At 54.5% G+C, this 19,453-nt stretch overlaps 2 protein-coding genes across 5 annotated transcripts; both read right to left on the bottom strand.

Moving 5' to 3' along the window:
• Window positions 1-5,320: 5,320 nt before the first annotated feature.
• Window positions 5,321-7,040, bottom strand: NRN1L (neuritin 1 like). Its single transcript, XM_062176450.1, has 3 exons — window positions 6,594-7,040; window positions 5,744-5,876; window positions 5,321-5,606 (listed from the first exon to the last, which is right to left on the bottom strand). Exons 1-3 carry the CDS (start codon window positions 6,688-6,690, stop codon window positions 5,321-5,323), a joined length of 516 nt encoding a protein of 171 aa, XP_062032434.1. The 5' UTR covers window positions 6,691-7,040.
• A 28-nt stretch (window positions 7,041-7,068) lies between these two features.
• EDC4 (enhancer of mRNA decapping 4) lies at window positions 7,069-18,285 on the bottom strand. Of its 4 annotated transcripts, none has more exons than XM_062176446.1 (29): window positions 18,021-18,285; window positions 15,268-15,424; window positions 14,798-14,909; window positions 14,400-14,499; window positions 13,970-14,159; window positions 13,740-13,887; window positions 13,549-13,653; window positions 13,127-13,236; window positions 12,960-13,043; window positions 12,772-12,867; window positions 12,574-12,676; window positions 12,301-12,481; window positions 12,134-12,206; window positions 11,937-12,028; window positions 11,671-11,870; window positions 11,465-11,595; window positions 11,219-11,372; window positions 10,482-10,915; window positions 10,300-10,404; window positions 10,065-10,217; window positions 9,947-9,983; window positions 9,651-9,828; window positions 9,382-9,537; window positions 9,168-9,283; window positions 8,907-9,072; window positions 8,633-8,819; window positions 8,321-8,540; window positions 7,808-7,971; window positions 7,069-7,617 (listed from the first exon to the last, which is right to left on the bottom strand). In XM_062176446.1, exons 1-29 carry the CDS (start codon window positions 18,100-18,102, stop codon window positions 7,425-7,427), a joined length of 4,227 nt encoding a protein of 1,408 aa, XP_062032430.1. In that variant the 5' UTR covers window positions 18,103-18,285; the 3' UTR covers window positions 7,069-7,424. The 4 variants fall into 4 exon arrangements, with proteins under 4 accessions (XP_062032430.1, XP_062032432.1, XP_062032433.1 ...); XM_062176448.1 differs by having other exon boundaries at window positions 11,294-11,372; XM_062176449.1 differs by having other exon boundaries at window positions 11,318-11,372.
• Between the last annotated feature and the right edge of the window lie 1,168 nt (window positions 18,286-19,453).

Here is a 19,453-nt window from a genome sequence, read left to right as displayed (position 1 = left end):
GCCATTAGCAGGGAACTGGGTCAGAAGCAGAGCAGTGGGGACCCACATCAGCACTCTGATATGGGATACCAGGATTGCAACAGTCAGCTTAACCTGCTGCACCACAACCCTGGCCCTTTATTAACTTTGCTGTTTTTTAATTTAAATGTATCCTGAGGGTGCAGACAGATTCTTAAATTGCTACCATTCACAATGACATCTCTATAGAAGTCAGATTGCAAAGGGGTAAAAAAATAGATGTTGAAGTGATATGGGCATTGTCACCTCCATATAGCTTCTCTATCTCAGTCATTCACTTATCCAACAAATCTTTATTGAGTATGCAATTCACACATGGGACTATATTTTGCTCATATAGGCCAATGTTACATTATAAACCTAAAAATAATACCAGTAAAACGTTTTTCTTATATAGTATGACCTCACAGAAGATTCCATTTTAAAAAGTACTTTAAAAATTGTTTTCAGATGGGCCGGTGCTGTGGCACAGTAGGTTAAGCAGCCACCTATAGCACCAGCATCCCATATGGGCACTGGTTGAGTCCCAGCTGCTCCATTGCTGATCCAGATCACTGCTGATGTTCCTGGGACCCTGCACCCACATGGGAGACCTGGATGAAGCTCCTGACTCCTGACATAAGCCTGGCCCAGCCCTGGCTGTTGCGGCCATTTGGGGAATAAACTAGCAGGTGGAAGATCTCTGCATCTTCCTCTAACTCTGCTTTCAAATAAATAATCTTAAAAAAATTGTTTTCAGAGACAAGTATTTGACCCCAGTGGTTAAGACTGGCTGGGATGGGGCCGGCGCTGTGGCTCACTTGGTTAATCCTCCGCCTGCAGCACCAGCATCCCATATAGGTGCCGGGTGCTAGTCCGGGTTACTCCTCTTTCAGTCCAGCTCTCTGCTGTGGCCTGGGAGGGCAGTGGAGGATGGCCCAAGTGCTTGGGCCCCTGCACTCACATGGGAGACCAAGAGGAAGCACCTGGCTCCTGGCTTCGGATCAGCATAGTTCCAGCCGTAGCAGCCTTTTGGAGGGTGAACCAACAGAAGGAAGACCTTTCACTAACTCTGTCAAATAAGTAAAAAAAAAAAAAAAAAAAAAAGACTGGCTGGGATGTCCACATCTCATATCAGAGTACCTGAGTTTGAGTCTTGGTGCATTCAAGTCTTGCTCTGCTCCCAATTCCAGCTTCTTGCTAACACCCACCCTGGGAGGCAGCAGGTAATGGGTCAAGTGGCTGGGCCCCTGACACCAACAAGGAAGGTCCAGCTGGGATTTGAGAGAGAGAGAAACCATCCACTAGTTTACTTTCCAAATGGTCCCAATGGCCTAGGCTGGGCCAGGCTGAAGCCAGAAGCCAGGAACTCCATCAGGGTCTCTGACGGTGGGTGGCAGGGGCCCGAGTACTTGGGCCATCTGCTGCTGCTTTTCCAGGCACATTAGCAGAGTTAAATTGAAACTAGAACAGTCAGGACTTGAAACAGCGGTTTAACCTGTTGTGGCACAATGCTGGCCTCAGCCTCATATTTTTTAAAGATTTATTTATTGGGTCTGGCACTGTGGCATAGAGGTTAAAGCTGCTACCTGCAGTGTCTTCCAAATTAGTAATAAATAAATCTTTAAAAAAAAAAAAGACTAGTAAGAATGAAACAAACTTTTAAAAAAAATTATTTATTTGAAAGGCAGAGTTACAGAGAGGCAGAGGCAGAGAAAGTCTTCCATCCATTGATTCACTTCCCAAATGGTCACAACTGGGTTGATCCGAAGCCAGGAGCCTGAAGCACCTTCCGGGTCTCCCTTTCGTGTGCAGGGGCCCAAGGATTTGAGTCATCTTCTGCTTTCCCAGGCCATAGCAGAGAGCTGGATTGGAAGTGGAGCATCCGGGACTTGAACTAGCACCCATATGGGATGCCGGCACTGTAAGTGGCAGCTTTACCCGCTACACCACAGCACTGGCCCCAAACAAACTTAATAAATAAAAAGATTTACTTGACAGGCAGAGTTACAGAGAGAGAGAGGAAGAGACAGAGAGCTTCCATCTGCTGGTTCATGCCCCAAATGTCTGCAATGGCCACAGCTGGGTTGGGGTGAAGCCAAGGGCCAGGAACTTCTTCCAGGTCTTCTGTGTGGGTGCAGGGGCCCAAGACTTGAGCCATCTTCTACTGCTTTCCCAGGTGCATTAGCAAGGAGCTGGATCAGAAGTGGAGCAACTGGAACTAAAAACTGGTGCCTATATGGGATGCCAGTGCTGCAGGCAGTTTTATTTGTTTTTAATACATATTTATTTTAAATGCACAGTTATGGGGTGGGGCAGAGGGAGAGCAAGAGCAGCCCTGCATTTACTGTTTCACCCCACAAATGGTTGCAACAGCCGTGGTTGGGCCAGATGAAAGCCAGAAGCCAGGAACTTCTTCCAGGTCTCCCACATGGTTGAAGGAGCCCAAGCACTCAGGCCATCTTCCTCTGCTTTCCCAGGCACATTAGCAGGGAGCTGGCTTGAAAGTGGAACAGCCAGGATTCGAACCAGCACCCATAAGGGAAGCCAGCATGGCAGGCAGCAGCATTACCAACTATGCCACAACATTGGCCCCAGGTAGCAGTTTTAACACACTGCACCACAGCAATGGCCCCAGGCTCATCTTTCTTATTGGAAATGATAATCCTGACCTCACCGATTTCTTGGAAAATATGGAATTGCTCCGAAATCTACACATATCCCATTTTACAGGTCATTCAGCAAATGAACTAAAATATTCATTGAGCCTGTTCTGGACTATGGGGAAGAGCACGGGGCCCTTTGGTGAAGATAAGGGCATGGGCACTGGGCCCAGGATATCCTGCCCCCAGGCTCTCTGAACAGGCTACTCCTTTTCCACAGAGATGCAAGTATGAGAAACACTATCATCATGATGCTCTGGCCTCGGCAGCTGTGTCCAGGGCCCTGTCAGCTTGGCTATCCACCCTCCCCTCTCCTCCAGCTCTGGGATAAAACACACAAAGCCCTTAAGCCCCTGGCCAGAGAGCAGATTCTTTCCCCCCTCCCTAACCTCCCTGCTCCCTCACTCCACAGAAGAGTAGGGACTTAGGGAGCAAAAATCAGGGGGGGGGGAAGTAGGTCACAGCAGGAGAATGGTAATCCCCCTGATGGCTGCCGAGAGCAGCCAGGCTCCTGCTCCTGGAAGCAGAGTGTTCTTGTCCACCAACCAGAACTGGCTCTTGAAGACTTTTGGGGTCTGGAACACCAGCGCCATCCACCTCAGCAATATGCCCAGGCTGAATGAACAGCCCCAAGAGGACAAATTCCCCACACTGGGGTCATTCGCAGCCCAGCTCTTGCTTCTCATGCTGCGCCAAGATTCCTTCATTTTGCACACTCCCACAGTACACTCTCTCTCCAGCCTTAGGTTGGGCGCTAGAAACACAAAGATGTCCTGCCTTTGGGGAGGCCACACTGTGACCTGGACACAGACAATAATAAGCCAGTGCTATCAGTACTGAGATAGGAGCTGTGTAGACCTAGATATGGCTTCTAATTCAGCTTGCAGTCAGGGTTAGTGAGCAAGAAATAGGAATTTACCAGAAGGTAAGGGGGAAAGGTACTCTGAACAATGAGAAGTACAAAGACCTAAACGAATGAAGTCTAGTGTTTCCTCTAGAAAATTCTGGTGGCCTAAGGAGGACAGATCTGGAAGGGCTTTTTCCTGAACTTTCTCTTTCAGGTGGTACGAAAAGATGGGTACTGATTAGTTGACAAGAAGTGGGGATAAAAGTCCAGGTGAATGAAGCACAAGGCAAAGGTGGAGTTGGGGTAGAGAGAGGGAGTTACCTGAAGCATCTGAGCTGGCCAGAATGGAAGGGTGTTTAGGAAGCAAGAAGTTCCTGCACACCTGGGTGGCGGACTCTGGGGAAACCATTACCCTGGAGCCTAAGGCAAGGGTCTCAGTGGGCTTACTCTGGCCTGAAGTGACAGCCGCCCAGGATAGGCTTCAGCTGAGTAAGCCTGGCCTCCAAACTCTGGGCTCCACCGCTCCTTTCTTCCCAGCTGACTGCTTTGGGGCCCTCCTGTAAACTCTTTCCAACTTAGCTCCATCTCTCCTCTACCATGTTCTTGTATCATTCCCCAGCTGAGTGCTGCTTGTCTGAAGCCTCCCCAAACCCTAAGGAGATCTACCTCAGTAGGTAGCCAGCTCCTCCGTGCTTGCTAGAGGGGAGCTGCACATGTGGACAGAGCTGGCTTATGTATGGCTTTGTAGATAAGAATAGGAGCTTAACATAGGCATCAGTTTTTCAGTCTACAAAGGACAAACTGAAAGAAGTGATAAGAGAAGCTAGTAAAGAGGCCATGGCAGTGCCCACCCAAATCCTGGAGCAATGGCTCGGAACAGGGTCCTCATACTGGTAGACTGCTCAAAAGCAGCATCTCCCTCTACCCCTTCTCTGAGGTCTCCTGCCTCAAGTTCTGCCCATGTGGATTCTCGGCCTTCGTTTATGTGCAGATGAACAACAGCTCCTCACACACCACATCTCATTCCACTGCTTCCGGGGTACACCATACGCCATACACATTTTCTCAAAGAACAAGCTTGTGAACACACAGCAGACGATCTCTCATTGTGACTCTGGGGTCTGCAGCATTATCTCATGGCAGAAGCTTGCAAGTGGATTCCAGAAGAGGCTCTCCACCCACTGAAACAGCCCCCCTTCCGATGGACCATGACCCCAGAGGAGGGGGTCGATGCACATAATCTGGGCTCTGTCTTGGAGGCTGAAGGGGAGAGTTCAGCAGAGGATAGAGGCAGTGAGATGGTCAGGAGCCTGGAAACTGGAAGAAGCCAGGAGAGCAGGGTGGAACAGCAGGGGCAGCCAAAGATCAAGGGCACTCAGCCACCTCACCTGGCCACCTGGAAGGAGTAGGCAGAGCTAGGAGTGAGGCTGACAACTCCTGCCTCTGCACCCTGCCAGATTATCTACTATAGCCAGCCTGAGAAGGCACAGACTGCATTCCGGCAGATCTTGGGTCTCCACCAGAGCTCATGGGATCGTCATGCAATGGAAAGCTCTGCTCTGCAGCCAGGAAATAAGTCTTCATAAGGAGGAAGATTGAGTCCCTCGTGGCAGCCCTCAGTCCGCCCATCCCATGCTGGGGATCAGCCTCTGGGGGGCCCCGCCCCAGCCAAGCGGGCCGCAGCTGGGAGAAACGAAGGAGCTTAGTGCAAATATAAATACCTTTAATGAAAGCCATGCGCACTCTGGAGAGCCAGGAGAGCGGCCACTGGTGCAGGGCTGCAGGCACAGGAGCTGCTACCTGACCAAACCAGCTAGGCCAGAGGCCCCAGGAGGCAAGCAAGCGCCAGAGCAGCGGCCAGCAGTGGGGGTGCTGGGGCTGGGACGGATGTAGGCGCTGTCGCCCGCAGGGTCTCCTGATTGGTCTCCGAGCCTGCACCGTGCTCCCAGACACGCACTGGGGCACTGCACAGAGTGTGTAAGTTATTTGGGTGTGGGGCCCGGCGAGCTTCTTGCTGTAGTGACTCCCACACAGCAGCCGCCTCCTCTGGGCAGCCAGACAGGACTTGTGAGGCACAGGCATGGAAGTCATTCCAGGATCTGTTAATGGAATGGGATTAGGGGGATTAGGTGGCACAAGGAAGGTGCTGAATGAGAAGGAAGAGATTCAGACCCTATGGGTGGTGTGGGTTGGATTGCTGCCACCCTCCTGCCTGCTTCCTCCCACCTTCCCGTACCTGCAAACAGTCTCCAGCTCGCCTCCTTGGCCCATGCCGTCTCCCAAGCGGATGAGACACTCAGCAAAGCCCTGGTATATGGTGTCACAGCGGTTTGGGCCCTCTGTGGCTGCTGCTAGGGGAGGTACGAGGACTGGGAGGTGGAGTGGAGAATGGTTGATAGGGTGAGCTAGGACTGCAATCCAACCCCCAGGGGCTTGTTTACCTGGAGCACGCTGGGGACGTGACTCAGCTTGGAAAGGGCACCCCGGGGAACTAAGGGGCCTATCTGGGGATCATCTATCTTTGCCCCTTTCAAGGTGGGACTAGAACTGGGATACATGGAAGGGGCAGGGGACATTGTCCCACGGAGTGATTCTTCCTCTGAGCTTCTGGGGCCCTAGATTTGCTGAGAATGCTCCAAATAAAGGAGTCAGAACAGGTGGAGAGGGGTGGAGTCCAGAGGTCTCTGCCTACAGGGGCTTTGCTTTGCCCTCCTGCCTTGGGCCCAAAGGTAGCTAATGTCTCAGCTGAAAGTGGGCAGGAGAGGGGCTCGGATCGATGTCAGATCCTCACAGAAAACCTCAGGGATCCTAAGGCTGGTCTAAGAGTGCCACCAGACTATGGCTCCCTTTACCAAAAGATGGGTTGGGGGATCTCAAGGTCTCTTCCCAAAACTGGAGCTCAGTTGGTACCTCTTTCAATCCTGAAGCCAGTGGCACTCCCTTGGAACCCACACACTTCCTTTCTACCCTGGCAATAAGCCAGGAAAACTGTGCCCCCAGCTCCTATACATCCCCTTTACCCTGTCTGGCAGCGGCTCAGCGAGAGGGGTTGTAGCCCCGGCCAGGTCCAGGAAACCCACACTCACCAAGTGGCAGCAACAGCAACAGCTTCAGGGCACGGTGTGGCCGCCGGCAGTGGCGGCAGCAGCACCAGCAGCAGCAGCAGCGTCGGCAGCAGCGCATCGTCCCTGGCTGGGAGCCTAGTGCTGGAGCTAGCAGCTCAGAGAGAAGCCGATGGCCCAACCCCCGGAGGCAGGGAACGTGATTGGATGGAAGCAGAGGCGGGGCTCCTTAGCCAGCCAGAGGCTCCGCCTCCAGTACTCACAAAGGCAAAGAAACAAGGAAGGACCCCAGAGAGAAGTAGTGCTCATGGACACAGGTTGTTGTTGGACTTGCCCTTGGACCCTTACCCCAGAGGCAGAGATCTGAGAAGGCAGATGAGCAAATGACAGTGGGTGCCCAGACCCCTGGGGTGGGCTGGTCTGGGCAGAGTTCTCCAGGGAAAGAGAGCCAGGGAACAGAGAGGGCAGTTATCGGAGTCACACCAAACACACACACATGTTCCATTTTATTCCAAAAGCATTTAATTGAATTTCTCAATGTTTTTCAAAAACAAAAAGATCCAAATCAGAGGTAAAAAGAACATGGAAAATTCAACTCAAATGGTGTCACAATCTCAGGGTCATGCTCCAGGTACGGCAGAACCCAAGAAGGCACAATACCTGCCCTGGGCCCAGCCGAAACCTGATGGCTACCACAGTCTGTAGGCCACGGCCAGTTGTCCCTGCCCCCTCCACTCCCAAACACTGCAGAGTTGGGGGCCTCAGCAGGTAAATGGCAGACAATGACCCGCCTTGGCCTAAGCCTGTGCACCAGCCTTCAGTGCCAACCACCCCTGGACAAGGCGGGCTTAGCTGCTAAGGGAGGCTCGGGGTCACAAGGCCGTGCAGCATGAGGCTGAGACGCCGGGCCGCTTTGCCAAGTGAGTTGTGTGGCTCAACCTGCAGGAACTGGAAGAGCTTCTGGCGCACCTGGGCCATAACGGAGCCCATGTGGTCTCGAGTGATGGGATCACTGTGGTCCAGGTGCATCACAGCCTCTTCCAGGTAGCTGAGGATGAGGGGAAAGGACAGACTACAGGTGGGTGCCTGCAGATGGGAGCGCCCTCTGGTGGCACTGAAGCACAGAGGGAAACCAAGCCTCAGATGGGCTGGGGCAGAGGATGGGGGAGAAAATTAGGCAGGGAAACTGCTCCCTCCCTACCCTCCAACCACAGCTTGTCTCCTAGTCTGTAACTCACCTGAGCTTGAGGTCAGTTCGAGTGCCAAGGTCTGATGCCAGCTGCTGGATGAGGGAAAGGAGCACGGGCTGGGAGAGTGGGCAGGGTGGTTGCCCAAAAACCTGGGCTGGGTCCACAGTTTCACACACATACAGCACCAGGTTCAGGTCAGCAGCTGTCAGAGCCTGGGGGAGAACAGGACAACAGCGTTTCTAGTTCCTATCAGGATGGAATACCTGTTTGTACTGTGTGGCTCAGGGGAGGATTACCACACCTTGAGGTGCTGAGTGATACAGAGTACTCTAGGGCTGTACTGTTATCCTAGACCAGGAAAGCTTTCCTGAGAAGGGCTGTTGTAAAAAAAGGTGGGCTGAGGTGGGGAGAAAGGGATCCAGACAAGGGAGATGGTCTGAAAGCCAAGAGTAGTCCACTGGGGCAGAATGGCCCAGCGCCTGGTGGAAGGTATGAAAGGTATGTTGTGTGGGCCTGCTTAGGAGACACCTGGCCCCTACCCAGACCCAATAACTGCTGTACCTGCTGGAAGGCCTGATTGAGGTGGCCCTGCTGCAGCAGCTGCAGGATGTGGGCTTGCTGGGCCTGGCAGTCGAGATGGGCAGAGGGGACAGGTGTGCCAGCAGCTGAGCGCATGGCCTGCATGATGCTGGAGGTGACAGCAGCCTGCTGCTCCTTGAGTGCCACGCTCACCTCACCTTTGACGATACGCTGTACCTGTGCTAAAATTGACTCCTGCAGGCTGCAAATGAAAGCAAGACCGATAAGGTGGACAGGGCGCCCAATGTGAGCCTCCCCAAACCCACTACCTCGGCTAATGCCCCACTCACACACCTGCCCACAGCCACGTGCAGTTGGTGCTGCACCTCAGCCCGAACGCTGCTGGACACAGTGGCCGCCATCTGCTCAGTGGCACTTTGCAGCGTGCTGACCAGGCCCCGCAGCTGAGCCAGCACAGGTTCCCGAGCTTCCTGTTCCCGTGCTTTCCGGCTCTTCATGTGACTTTCTAGCTGCTGCAAGTCTGAAGGGTAACCGCAGGGACCGTGACAAGACTGGTAAGAGAGAAGAGGACAGCCCCACCCACGCCGGGGCATATGACCCCACTCACATTCCTGTGTGCCCAGCCGGAAGCTATCGTTGATCTGCTGGAACATGGCCTGGCAGCTCTTCTCAAAGGCAGGCAGCACCACACTCTGGAAGGCTTCACGGTAAGCGGCCTGCATTGGCCCCTGTAATGTGTCTGCAGCTGCTCGGGCAATGGCATCTGTCAAGTTCTAATGCGGAGGGAGGGGCTGAGTTGAAACCCTGAGCCCACCTTGGCCTAAGCCCACCAACACCTCACCCCCTACCATCTTAGGTCCTGTATCACCTTGGACTTGAGCAGTTTAGAGATGTTCTCTTTCATGCTGCCCTCCACAGCTGTGAGCTTGGTAGCCACTGAGTTACTCAGTTGACCTGCCACGGGCTCCAGACTCCTGGAGACACCTGAGGAGCAAGGGGCAGGGAGAGTCAGGGAAGGAAATTTGACAAGCACACCCACCCCCACCTGGCCCACCCAAAGGAAGTCTTCACACAGAACTCACATGGAGGAACCGTCTTCTTGATTTCATCCCGAATGCTGCGCTCCAGCCGCCCAGCCACAGCTGAAGACAGTGCCTGGGAAAGCTGCTGGGTCAGCTGCTCCTGCAGCTGCCCACCCCGCTGCTGCCCCTCAGCCAGTGCCCGCTCCAGCCGCCGCTCTGCACTGCAGCTAAGGAACAAGCCTGGAACAGCTGCCATACCGCTTCCTGGGCCAAGGATGCTGCCTTTACTTCTGTGCTATGCTGGGCTGTGCTACCACCCTCAAGGATACGTTCCTGCTCATGCCGAGTCTCTAGTGCTCGTTCCACATGGCCTGTGACCGTGCTCTGCAGGCCTTCGAGCTGGGCACACAGGCGCTGCAGCAGTTCTTCTTGGTTGTGCCGCAGCTCTGCCAGCTCTCTCTGCTGTTGCCAAATTAATGCTGGCCAGTCCTCAGGAGGCTCTGCCACCTGCCAGCAGTACTGACAGTCACACACCAGACACCACACAGACCAGGGAATGCCCCAAAGTCCTTCCCCACACTTACAGGATGGGGTCCCACGAGAAGGAAGGGGTGCTTGTTCTTACCTGGTGCTCTGTAAGCCGGGATCCCACGGCTGAATTCCTGCCATAGGTGAGGAGCACATCAGGCCATGTCTGGTAGCCAGGAGACCATCCCTCTCCTTGGTCCCAGGATCCCCCTTACCCATCATCCTTCTTGCTTTTCCGCTTGAGCTTGGGTGAAGCCCGAGGAGATCCCTTGGTTTTCCAGTCCTTGACAGGCAGCCGAGGAGGGGGAACTTTGGTGCCAAAGCCTCCTGAGGCAGAAGCAAGGCTGGCCACCTCATCATCATGGTCACTGTGGGAGGCAGAGGGAGGGATGAGTATCTGGTCACCCGTTGCCCTCCCCTATGAGGGGAATGGTGTAGGGTGGTGCCCACCTTTGCTCAGCACTAGTGTCCTGGCTATCATGTTGCTGCAGCAGGTGATACGGTGGTCGGTGGAAGGCCAGGCTCTTGTGCTTTTCCTGGAGGCCATTCCTGGGGCTGGAGGAAAGTCCAACTTAGCAGTGAATCACTATACGAAGCCCTTCCCACCACTTTTCCCCTTTTAAGCTCCTCACCTCTCTGCCAGAGTGGTACAGGTCTCACGAGTAATATCAGGTGCCGTAGGCCAGACCTGACTATCAGGAGTCACAGCCTCCTGGGTCAAGGCTGCCTCCAGGAGGGAAGGGGTACTATGCCGATCTCCATCCCCAGGGCCTCCATCTAGGCCAAGCTGGGGGCCAAGCTCGGGCCCTGGACGGGGCCGTGGGGATAGCAGGTGTAGTGCTGAAGCAGCTGAGGCCATACTGTCTGGCTCAAGGCCCTCAGGGGCAGAGGAGCCAAAGCCACGGGACAGGGCCTCAGACGCAATCTCAGGGATGTCCTGGGACAGGGCAGTGGAAGCCGAAGAGATAACATCAGGGGAACGGGTACGGCTGGGGGAGGCCTGGGGTAGTCCTAGAGGTTCTACTTCCTGCAGCTCCAAGGACAGTGCAGAGGCAGCAGGAGGTACCTGAGGTGGGCCAAAGATGGGGGATTCAGTGAGGGACTGTGGAGTGGCAAAGCACAGATCTAAGACACTGGTATTAGTACTGGCGAGAGACAGCGGTGAAGCGGGGTATAGGTCAGAAACAGCACCACAGCCCAGGAAAGGAGGGAGGGATGGGGAGGTCGACATAACCTCAGGAGAAACAGGAGCAGTGCAGCAGAGCAGGGCCAGCAGAAAGGGTGTATGGGAGCAGACTATTGCCAACCTTTCCTGCTGCCATCTACCTGCTACTGTGCACTTCACACACACACACACACACACACACACCTGCCCAGGCCCTTTGGGAGTCAATTTGTCGGCTGGGCCTGGGAGTAGGCCAGGCAGGAGGCTGCGTGGGCTTGCCTGAAGGCTGCTGCTGCCACTCACTGTCAGACTGCCATCCAGCTGCAGCTTGGGGCTCAAGGTCAGCTCCTCAGGTGGCCTGGTGGCAGGAAGGCTGAGGTATGAGCAGTCAAAGCTTGGCATTACTTGAAACCAGACCCTCCCATACTCCATCTCTGACCCTTGCCTCACCTTGGCAAGGAGGGCTCCACAGCTGAGGTGCTGCTCATAGCGGACACAGCTGTAAGAGAGCTGCTGCTGCTACTGCTACTGCTGCTGCTGCTGCTGCTGCTGCTACTGCTGCTGCTAGGCGATGCAGTGATCTGGGGAGATGTAAAGAGTAAGGGCTGTGGCCTGTGAGCGGGGCACTCCCAGGTCCCCCTACCCTGGGGAAGTACCTGTTGTAGGGAGGCAGTGGGCGTCATGAAGGCATCAGGTGTCATCAACTTGGGTTTGGTCTCACTGCTCAGACTGAGGAAGTCAGCAGGTGCAGGCAGCTCTACGATGCGTCGCAGGTCAGGCTGGGAGCCAGGAGAGGCGGATCCCAGGCCTTCAGAGCCTAGTTCAGATCGAGACTCTCCAAATGCTGTGGGGAAAGCTAACATGTGAGTCAGATCTCTGGCCCCAGTGAATCCAATTGGCTTCCCTTTCACCCTTCGCTCACCAAAGTCCTCATGGGACGTGTGGGTGGGGAGTGGAGCTACCACATCAGGGTTCAGCTGTGGCTGGAAGCGGATCTGCACATCTTGCAGTGCCCTGCAGGAAGAGAAGAGGGAAAACAGAGTGCTCAAATGGGCCAGGGTGAGTAAGGAGCAGGGAGGGACCCAGGTAAGGTGCTGAGGGGTCTCCCAACACGCTTACTTAGTATGCACACAGAAGAGCTTGATGAGCACACCGGCTGCAGACTCCATGGCACCAGCTCCCTGAGTACCATCTGAAAGGACAGCACGGGTGCTTCAGCCCCTGACCTTCTCTGTGCCTTGGATCCCCACACACCAACATACAGTCCTGACCTCAAGGCAGCTCACCAGCCCCCAGACTGTCATTCTCCTCCTCGGCAGGCAGCACTTCAGTGTGCCGCAGCCGGCAGCGACTCACAACCTGGATCCCAAAGCTCAGCACTGGGTGGGTCAGGAGGAACTCCGAGATGGAACTGAAGCAGGCACGGCCCTCTTCCTGGTTCTGTAGCAGCTCCATCACATAGAGGACCTGCACGGGTGGCACGTTCCCAGGTGAGCGCCGAGGCTGGGAGGGCTGCAGATATGCACACATCCTGCCCCGAGTGCCCCATGGCAGCCTACCTTCCGTTGCACATCGCTGAGAATCAGGTATTCTGCTGAAAGGTCTAGGCAAACCTTGAGGCTGGGGGGCACACTCACTGAGCTGAAGATATCTGGGGAGAAGCTAGGGAGCCACAGAGCAAGTACATGAGAATGGGTGTTCAAAGAGGCCACATCCCCAACCTTTAGGCCCGTGCCCAGCACCCAGCCCCTACTCACCGAATCGTCTGCAGGCATGTCCAGGACACTGTGCACCACATCTTCAACTCCCGATTCTGGTCAGCACCAGTAATGAGGAACCTCCAGAACGGGACCCTGCAAAGCAGCAAGGCACTGAGTGGCTGCCTGCGCACCCTGCTAAGAGCCCCTGTTCAGTCCACTGCCCACTTGCCTGCCCACTCACTCACTCGGGGTCCTGTTTCTTATGGTTGTCACAAAACAGGAGACAGGAGAGAGGCCGCCCATCATGAGGCTTCCACTCATGCAGGCACCTGTACGCAGGCAGATGAGGGACTTGAGTGAGCGACTGGCTCTCCTACCTCAGGGGGTTCTGGTCCCTTAAGCCTGGCCTTACCTTGGCTCATCCTGCCCCTCAATGTAGATCTGCCAGAACTTGACATAGCCATCATGGCTCGCAGTAGCCAGGACAGTTCCATCAGGGGAGAGGGCACCTTCACTTAGGCACTGGGAAAAACCCAAAGAGTTTTGCTTTGCCATCTTACTACATGTAGGAATGAGCTCTTTCCAGGTGAGGGCAGTAGTGAGCTGGGCTGACCCACAGTGGACCCACACAATTGTGTGGCTGACTGAAATGAGGGGGGTGGTGCTTTAGAAAAGACCAGACCTGCAGGGCACAGCTAGGGAGGAGTAAGCTCCACAGGTGATGGCTGTTTTGGGCTCAGAGTCCCCATGGTGAAGTGCCAGTCAAGCTGCCTGGGCAGCTGTGGACACAGGGAACAGATGTGGGGCAGGGAAGACGGTCAGTTGCAGACATACCGTGCTGTGGCCTTTTACCACAATGAAGCCCTGCTTGATGTGGCTGACATCCACGGGCCAGGTGCTATGGCTGGAGCGGAGCATGTCCAGGTCCCACACCTCAGCCTGGAGTATACGGGGAGGTGAGTGCTCAGCCTATGCCTGCAATATGGCTGCTTCGTTGCCTCCCCCACCGTGCCCAGTTCCCTCACCCGGTCTTCATGCAGCAGGGCCACAGTTGGGCTGCTTTCCTCACAGCAGTCCTCACTTTCCTCTGGGATGAAGGGGCACCAGATGATCCTGCGGAAGTGGTTCAGTGGCGTGCCCTCTGGCTGCTGGATATGGACCAAGATCTCCTCTCTGAGCAGGTGTTAAGGGCTAGATAGGTAGATGATGATGTGTGTCTGAAAGCCCCCACAACCCCATGCCCAAAAATGGATACTGAATTTTGCCATTAACCAGAGCCAAGCGCCACACGAACAGGTTGCCTGCCTCATCCAGGCAGGCCAGCTGTGGAGAGTTGAGGTGTGCGAAGGCCAGGTCAGCCACACTGCCTGTGAAGCCCTTCAGCAGAGTCCGCTCTGAAGTGCTGACACTGATCACTCGCACCATTGCGGAGCCATTGTTGGCAGCTGCAATTAGGACAGCAGTGGGCAATGAGTGAGTATCCAGGCAGCTGAGAGAAGCCCGACCCTTGCCTGTCACCATCACCACTGTCGTCTGAGGCTTGGGTTTCCCCACCCGGCTTTCCAAGGCCTGGACAGCAAGGACAAGCCTTCTTTTGCGCCCCTAAGGTCTGATTAGGCTGACACTGGTTCTGGATCTCTGGGTTTCAAGCAGAATTCTTTCTTCTCTGGTCTACCCCTACTCACCCCGAATGGCGTAGGCCAAGAAGGAGTTAGACACAGCAATCAGGTTGCCATAGTAGTACTTCTGCTCCCAGTCGTATTTGGCAACAGGCTGGATTTTCACCTGAGAAACCAGAATGAGGGAGGTCATAGAAGCTGAGGGCTGGGGCAGCTTCCCCTGGGGCTGCGAGGGGGGTCCTAGCAACCTTAGGGATGAGAGAGGCCACAGGCGCAATCCATACCGTTCAAATTCTGAGAACAGATTCCCACAGAATCGAGGCAGCCAACCCCGGCTTCCTGAAACTGGGGCATTCTACCTATTTTTCAAGGTGGTCCTCATAAGAACTGGCAGCATGGGGGAGAAAAGAGGATGGATGTGCCCCTAGGTGTTACACAGAATGCCATGAAATCTTGGTACCTACCTTGTTGCTCCCCCGTGCCTTGCTCGAAATACTAGAGTCACTGCTGGCCACAATTTCCACCTCCTTGGCCAAAATCCCAATGCAGGTAGAGCTGTCATCTCCTGAGAGGCAGCTGGGAGAGGGGTGCACAACCCTTGTCTCTTGTTCACCCAAAGGTTCAAAGGGCAGGGTTGGGAGGAGAAAAGGACACAGCCACCCCAGTGAAGGCAGGTATAATCCCAAGTGCTCAGCTCCCCTAGCTCACCTCCTTCCTTGAGGATGAGCTTACTTTCACCCTAAACCAGGTGTCCGGGCCAAGCCCTTGATCTCGTCCTCACCCCCGACCCAGTGCAAGCTCAGTGTGGTTCAGAGCACCCAGAGGGGCATGCAGCCGAAACTGCTGATCCCTCCTGCCTCTCCATCTCATGCCTTCAGTTAGCAGACGCCCCAAAGACACCCTCACCACCACCACCACCTCCCAGGCTACTCACATGACCTGTTTCTCCTGCAGGTTAATAGGTGGCATGGTCCGGACACCAGGCTTGGCTGTTGCGGTACCATCACCTGAGCAGAGGGGGTCTGGGACCAGGAGCCCATTGAGGTCCCCATTATAGGCGTTGGATGGCCGCTGGCTGTCCACACTGGGGCCTGAGGACAGAGAGGGCCACCCTGACAAGGTTGCTCCACTTGCCCGCTAGCCCCTTCAGAGCTTCTTTCCAGAACCATGAACACTCAGCTGAGCAAGGCATTTTCGTTTCTCTATCTTTTAAGATTTTATTTATTTGAAAGTCAGCGTTACAGAGAGAGAGGGAGAGCTAGAGAGAGATCTTCCATCTGCTGCTTGACTCTCCAAATGGCTACAATGGCCAGGGCTGGGCCAGGCCAAAGCCAGGTGCCAGGAGCTTCTTCCAGGTCTCCAATGTAGGTGCAGGGGCCCACTTTCTGCTGCTTTCCCAGGCGTGTTAACATGGACCTGGATCAGAAGTAGAGCAGCAAAGACTCAAACCAGCGCCCACATGAGCTGCTGGCATTGCAGGCAATGGCTGTACCTGCTATGCCACAATGCCAGATCCAAAGCAAGGCATTTTCATGGGAAAGAGAGCCCTTTGTTCATCTCTTGTCCAATAAACTAATGTATGCCAGGACAAGGCTGAGCGTGAGGCTCTTCTACCTGCAGGAAGGGAACAAATCTTCAAGGACACTCTGAGGCCAATTAGCACATTGAACTCTGTGTGCCTGAGGAAGGGAATGGAAAGGGTTAGGAAAGACTTCACAGAGAAGGCACCACCATAGCCACTGTGGCCAGAACACAAACATGAGGAGGACAGAGGAGAAACAAGGCTGCAGAGGCCTCAGGTATGCTGTTGGGGTTCCCAGACTCTCTCTATGAGCTATGAGAGCCACAAAAGAGTTTTAAAGGGGAAGGTGGCAGGGTCAGCTGTTGCCAGCGGGCTGACTGCTCTAAGGAAGCACACAAAACAGTTGAGAATTTACTGACAACAGGGCCTAGACCAAGAAAGTGGCAGGGTTTGGAGAGATGAGTACCCAAGGCAGAGAAGGACAAGGCAGGATCGGATGTGGGGATATGAAAGGAAGAGGCCCTCCCCACACAGAAAAAGCTCAGACGAGGCTACCTCAGGCAGGAAAAGGCAGAAGGAACAGACTCGAAGGAGCTAGATAGAGAAGAGAGACAGTGAGGTGGGTGTGGAGTCAGGGAAGACAGCATTTCAGTTGTTGGCATCAGCTGGGTCTCAAACACTCTATGGGCTCAGACATTATTGCTTAAATTTCCAAGTGGCAAGGAAACTATGGCTCCACATTTAGGAATATGGCAAGTTTCCAGTCACAAAACAGGTTGAGGTCCTACAACAAGAGGAGACAATCAAGAGCTTCAAACAGTGAAACGAAGTGCAAATCAACGCGAGCCACCTTAGCTGCTCAGGCATAAGCCGGCCACTCTCCCTTGCAGGCAGCCTACCATGAGGATAAGCAAACAGCAGGCCCAGGCTGCACACAGTTGGCCACGCCAGGCTCTACTGAACCTCTGCAGAGTCTGCTCAGCAGCCCATTAGCACAAAAGCCCCAAGCCAAGCTTCCAGGAAGGGGTGCACACACTCCAGGCTTGGGGCAAAGAGCCCAGTGGTCTCAGACAGCAGGTAGATTTCCTCAGGCAGACTGGGTAAGCTAAACCCACTCAGTGAGCATCAGTGCCTGCTTCCAGAAGCGCTCAGGCTGAACCTTCCAGCAGGTGGAAGAACTAGGTCTGAGGAAACACCAGTTCTCAGCTGAGGCCACTGCACACCCACCCCACCACCACCAGTCAGTCCCTGATCCATCACAGCTTTTTACAGATCCCTGAGCCTGTCAGAGAACTTGAGTGCCTTCACATGGGCTATTTCCTTTTTGCAATAAATAAGAGGTTTCTATGTAGTTGTCTTGGGTGCGTTTCTAGACACTCAAGACCCAGCTTACACAACCTCCTCTGTCAGTGCTGTGCTCCGAAATCTCCAGCTCCCATTCAAACCTCTTCCCATCAAAGTGTCAAAACACTTCTCTTTTCACGACAACATTAGATCACAATCCTTAGCTCTCTGTGTTCTGGGGGCTCTCTGACGGCAAAAGCAGTTCCGAGATTTACTAAGAGTCTGAGTAAAATCTGAATGAATGGGAACAAATTAGAGCTTGTGGATGCTATAACCTAATCCAATCGGCGCAGCTGCCTTCAACTCAGAAAGATGGGACCCGGGGCTGGCCACCTTTCTTCTGGAACTCAGTTTCACAACAGGCCTGGGGTCTGCATTCCAGAGGGAAAGGCCAGTTGCAGAGGGGAACCAGCATCCCTCCAGCACAACGCTTAAATCCAGGTCCAGAACTCAGTATACAGAGCCGGAGCCCTGCAGGTGCTGAACCCGGGTCAAAGAGGAAGAGCACTGAGACAGCTCCAGGAACAGATCTTGAGGCCAGGAAGCCAGAAGGGTCCAGTGGATTCAGAGAGGGGGACTTCACCTTCAGCCGAAACGCTGAAGGTGAAGAATGGCCTGGCGCGGGGACGGGGAGAGAGTCACTCAGGGGTCTGCGCCTACCGCGGGGTAAGCTCAGGGATCCAAGGCTCCGACTCCCATACGCCCTCACCGGTCGGAATACAGACGTAGTCCTTAGGGACTTGCGGGCCCTAAGAGCGGTTCAGACCCTCGCATCCCTTTTGCTTGTTCGCTGAGGGCCCACACCCGCTATCCCCGCTCACCCGCCGCGGGCCGGTCCAGCTTGAGGATGTCCCGCAGGTGCTGCGTGGCGTCCTCGATGTCGATGCTCGCGCAGGAGGCCATGGGCCCAGCCGCGGGCGCCCCACCCGCACGACGTTCGTTCCACCGCCGCCGCGCACAGCCCAGTCTCGCCCAGCCTCACAGGGCCCAGACACCCGGACGCAGGTCACTACTCCGTCCACCCGCAGCTAGCAAACTGCCGCCCGCGCTGCGTCCTCAGCTCCGCCAACCCCACCAACCGCCTCCACTTCCGGCCCCGCGAAGCTCCGCTCCCGGAACCTGAAAGAACTAGAGAACAAAGGTTCCGGGCTGGTGACGAATACCTCGCCTTCCTGGAGCTTGCCTGGGCTCACCGCAGTCTCTGTGCCAGTAGGGTCAGGGAAGTTTCACAGGATGAATGTCCACGTACTGGGACACCCTAAACCTACTCGTCTCAGGAAATCTCGCCTGGTCTATGCTCACTCCGAAAATGTAATTGATGATGATCCTACATGTTGGCCGCCCAGGCTATACTCCCTCAGCCTCTCAGGAATTCGCTGAATTGGCAGGAGCCTTAGTTGCCTTTGGGAAATGGGTGGTGATAGCCTAAAGTCTGAGGGAACCTGCAAAGCCATAAAGCCCAGGAACTACAAAGACATGGGTGACAACCCCACTAACAATGATCACAATCACTCCTGTGTCCCCAAGCCGGCCGTGGTCCCAGCTGGCACTCAAGGAGGAAGAAAGAAACCACAGTTTACAAACACCTCTTTATTGCAGACAATTCAGGCACAGGTACATGGAAGAAGCTGTATTGCAGATTTTATACAGGGTGGTTTAAGAGGTAGCAAGCATCTACCTCTCCCCCATCCCCACATACACCACAGCTTAGAGATCCAGTCCCACTGAAATCTCCCAGATATGCTGTCTCCACAGACAGCACATTATCCAGCCCTGTGCCCAGTGCAGCCAGGCAAACTGTGGCATCTGAGGGAGTCCTTAGCTTCCACCCACAGTGGAGATGAAGGAAGGGTATCCATTCACAGGTCAAGCTTGGCTATGGTGCCCTCACTGAGCCTAAGACCCTTTCAGGGCATTAGCCCAAATCCTAGGTTGGGTTCTGGCCTGCAGTTGCTATTTTGCCCTTAGGTTTATACCATTCAGAGGTCTCAGGGCTAAATTTGCACTGGGAAAGGCCTCTGTCCCCAAAACTGAGAAGCAGAAATTGCCCTAATAGTTAAGACTTCTGGGATTTGAAGACTATGTGAAATGTGTGTGTGTGTGTGAGTGTGTGAGATCAGGAGGGACTAGGAGGCCTGGAAACTCCCTGCAGAGGTCTGAGGGGTGAGAGCATGAGACCCTCACACTCAGATTGTCTTCCATAGCTCCATATCTCTACTCCAACCCAAATGGGGCCTGCCTCTGAGTACAACAG

Source organism: Lepus europaeus, chromosome 19 (assembly GCF_033115175.1).
Source record: "Lepus europaeus isolate LE1 chromosome 19, mLepTim1.pri, whole genome shotgun sequence".
NCBI classification, from domain to species: domain Eukaryota; kingdom Metazoa; phylum Chordata; class Mammalia; order Lagomorpha; family Leporidae; genus Lepus; species Lepus europaeus.
This window is presented reverse-complemented; position numbering and strand designations above follow the sequence as displayed.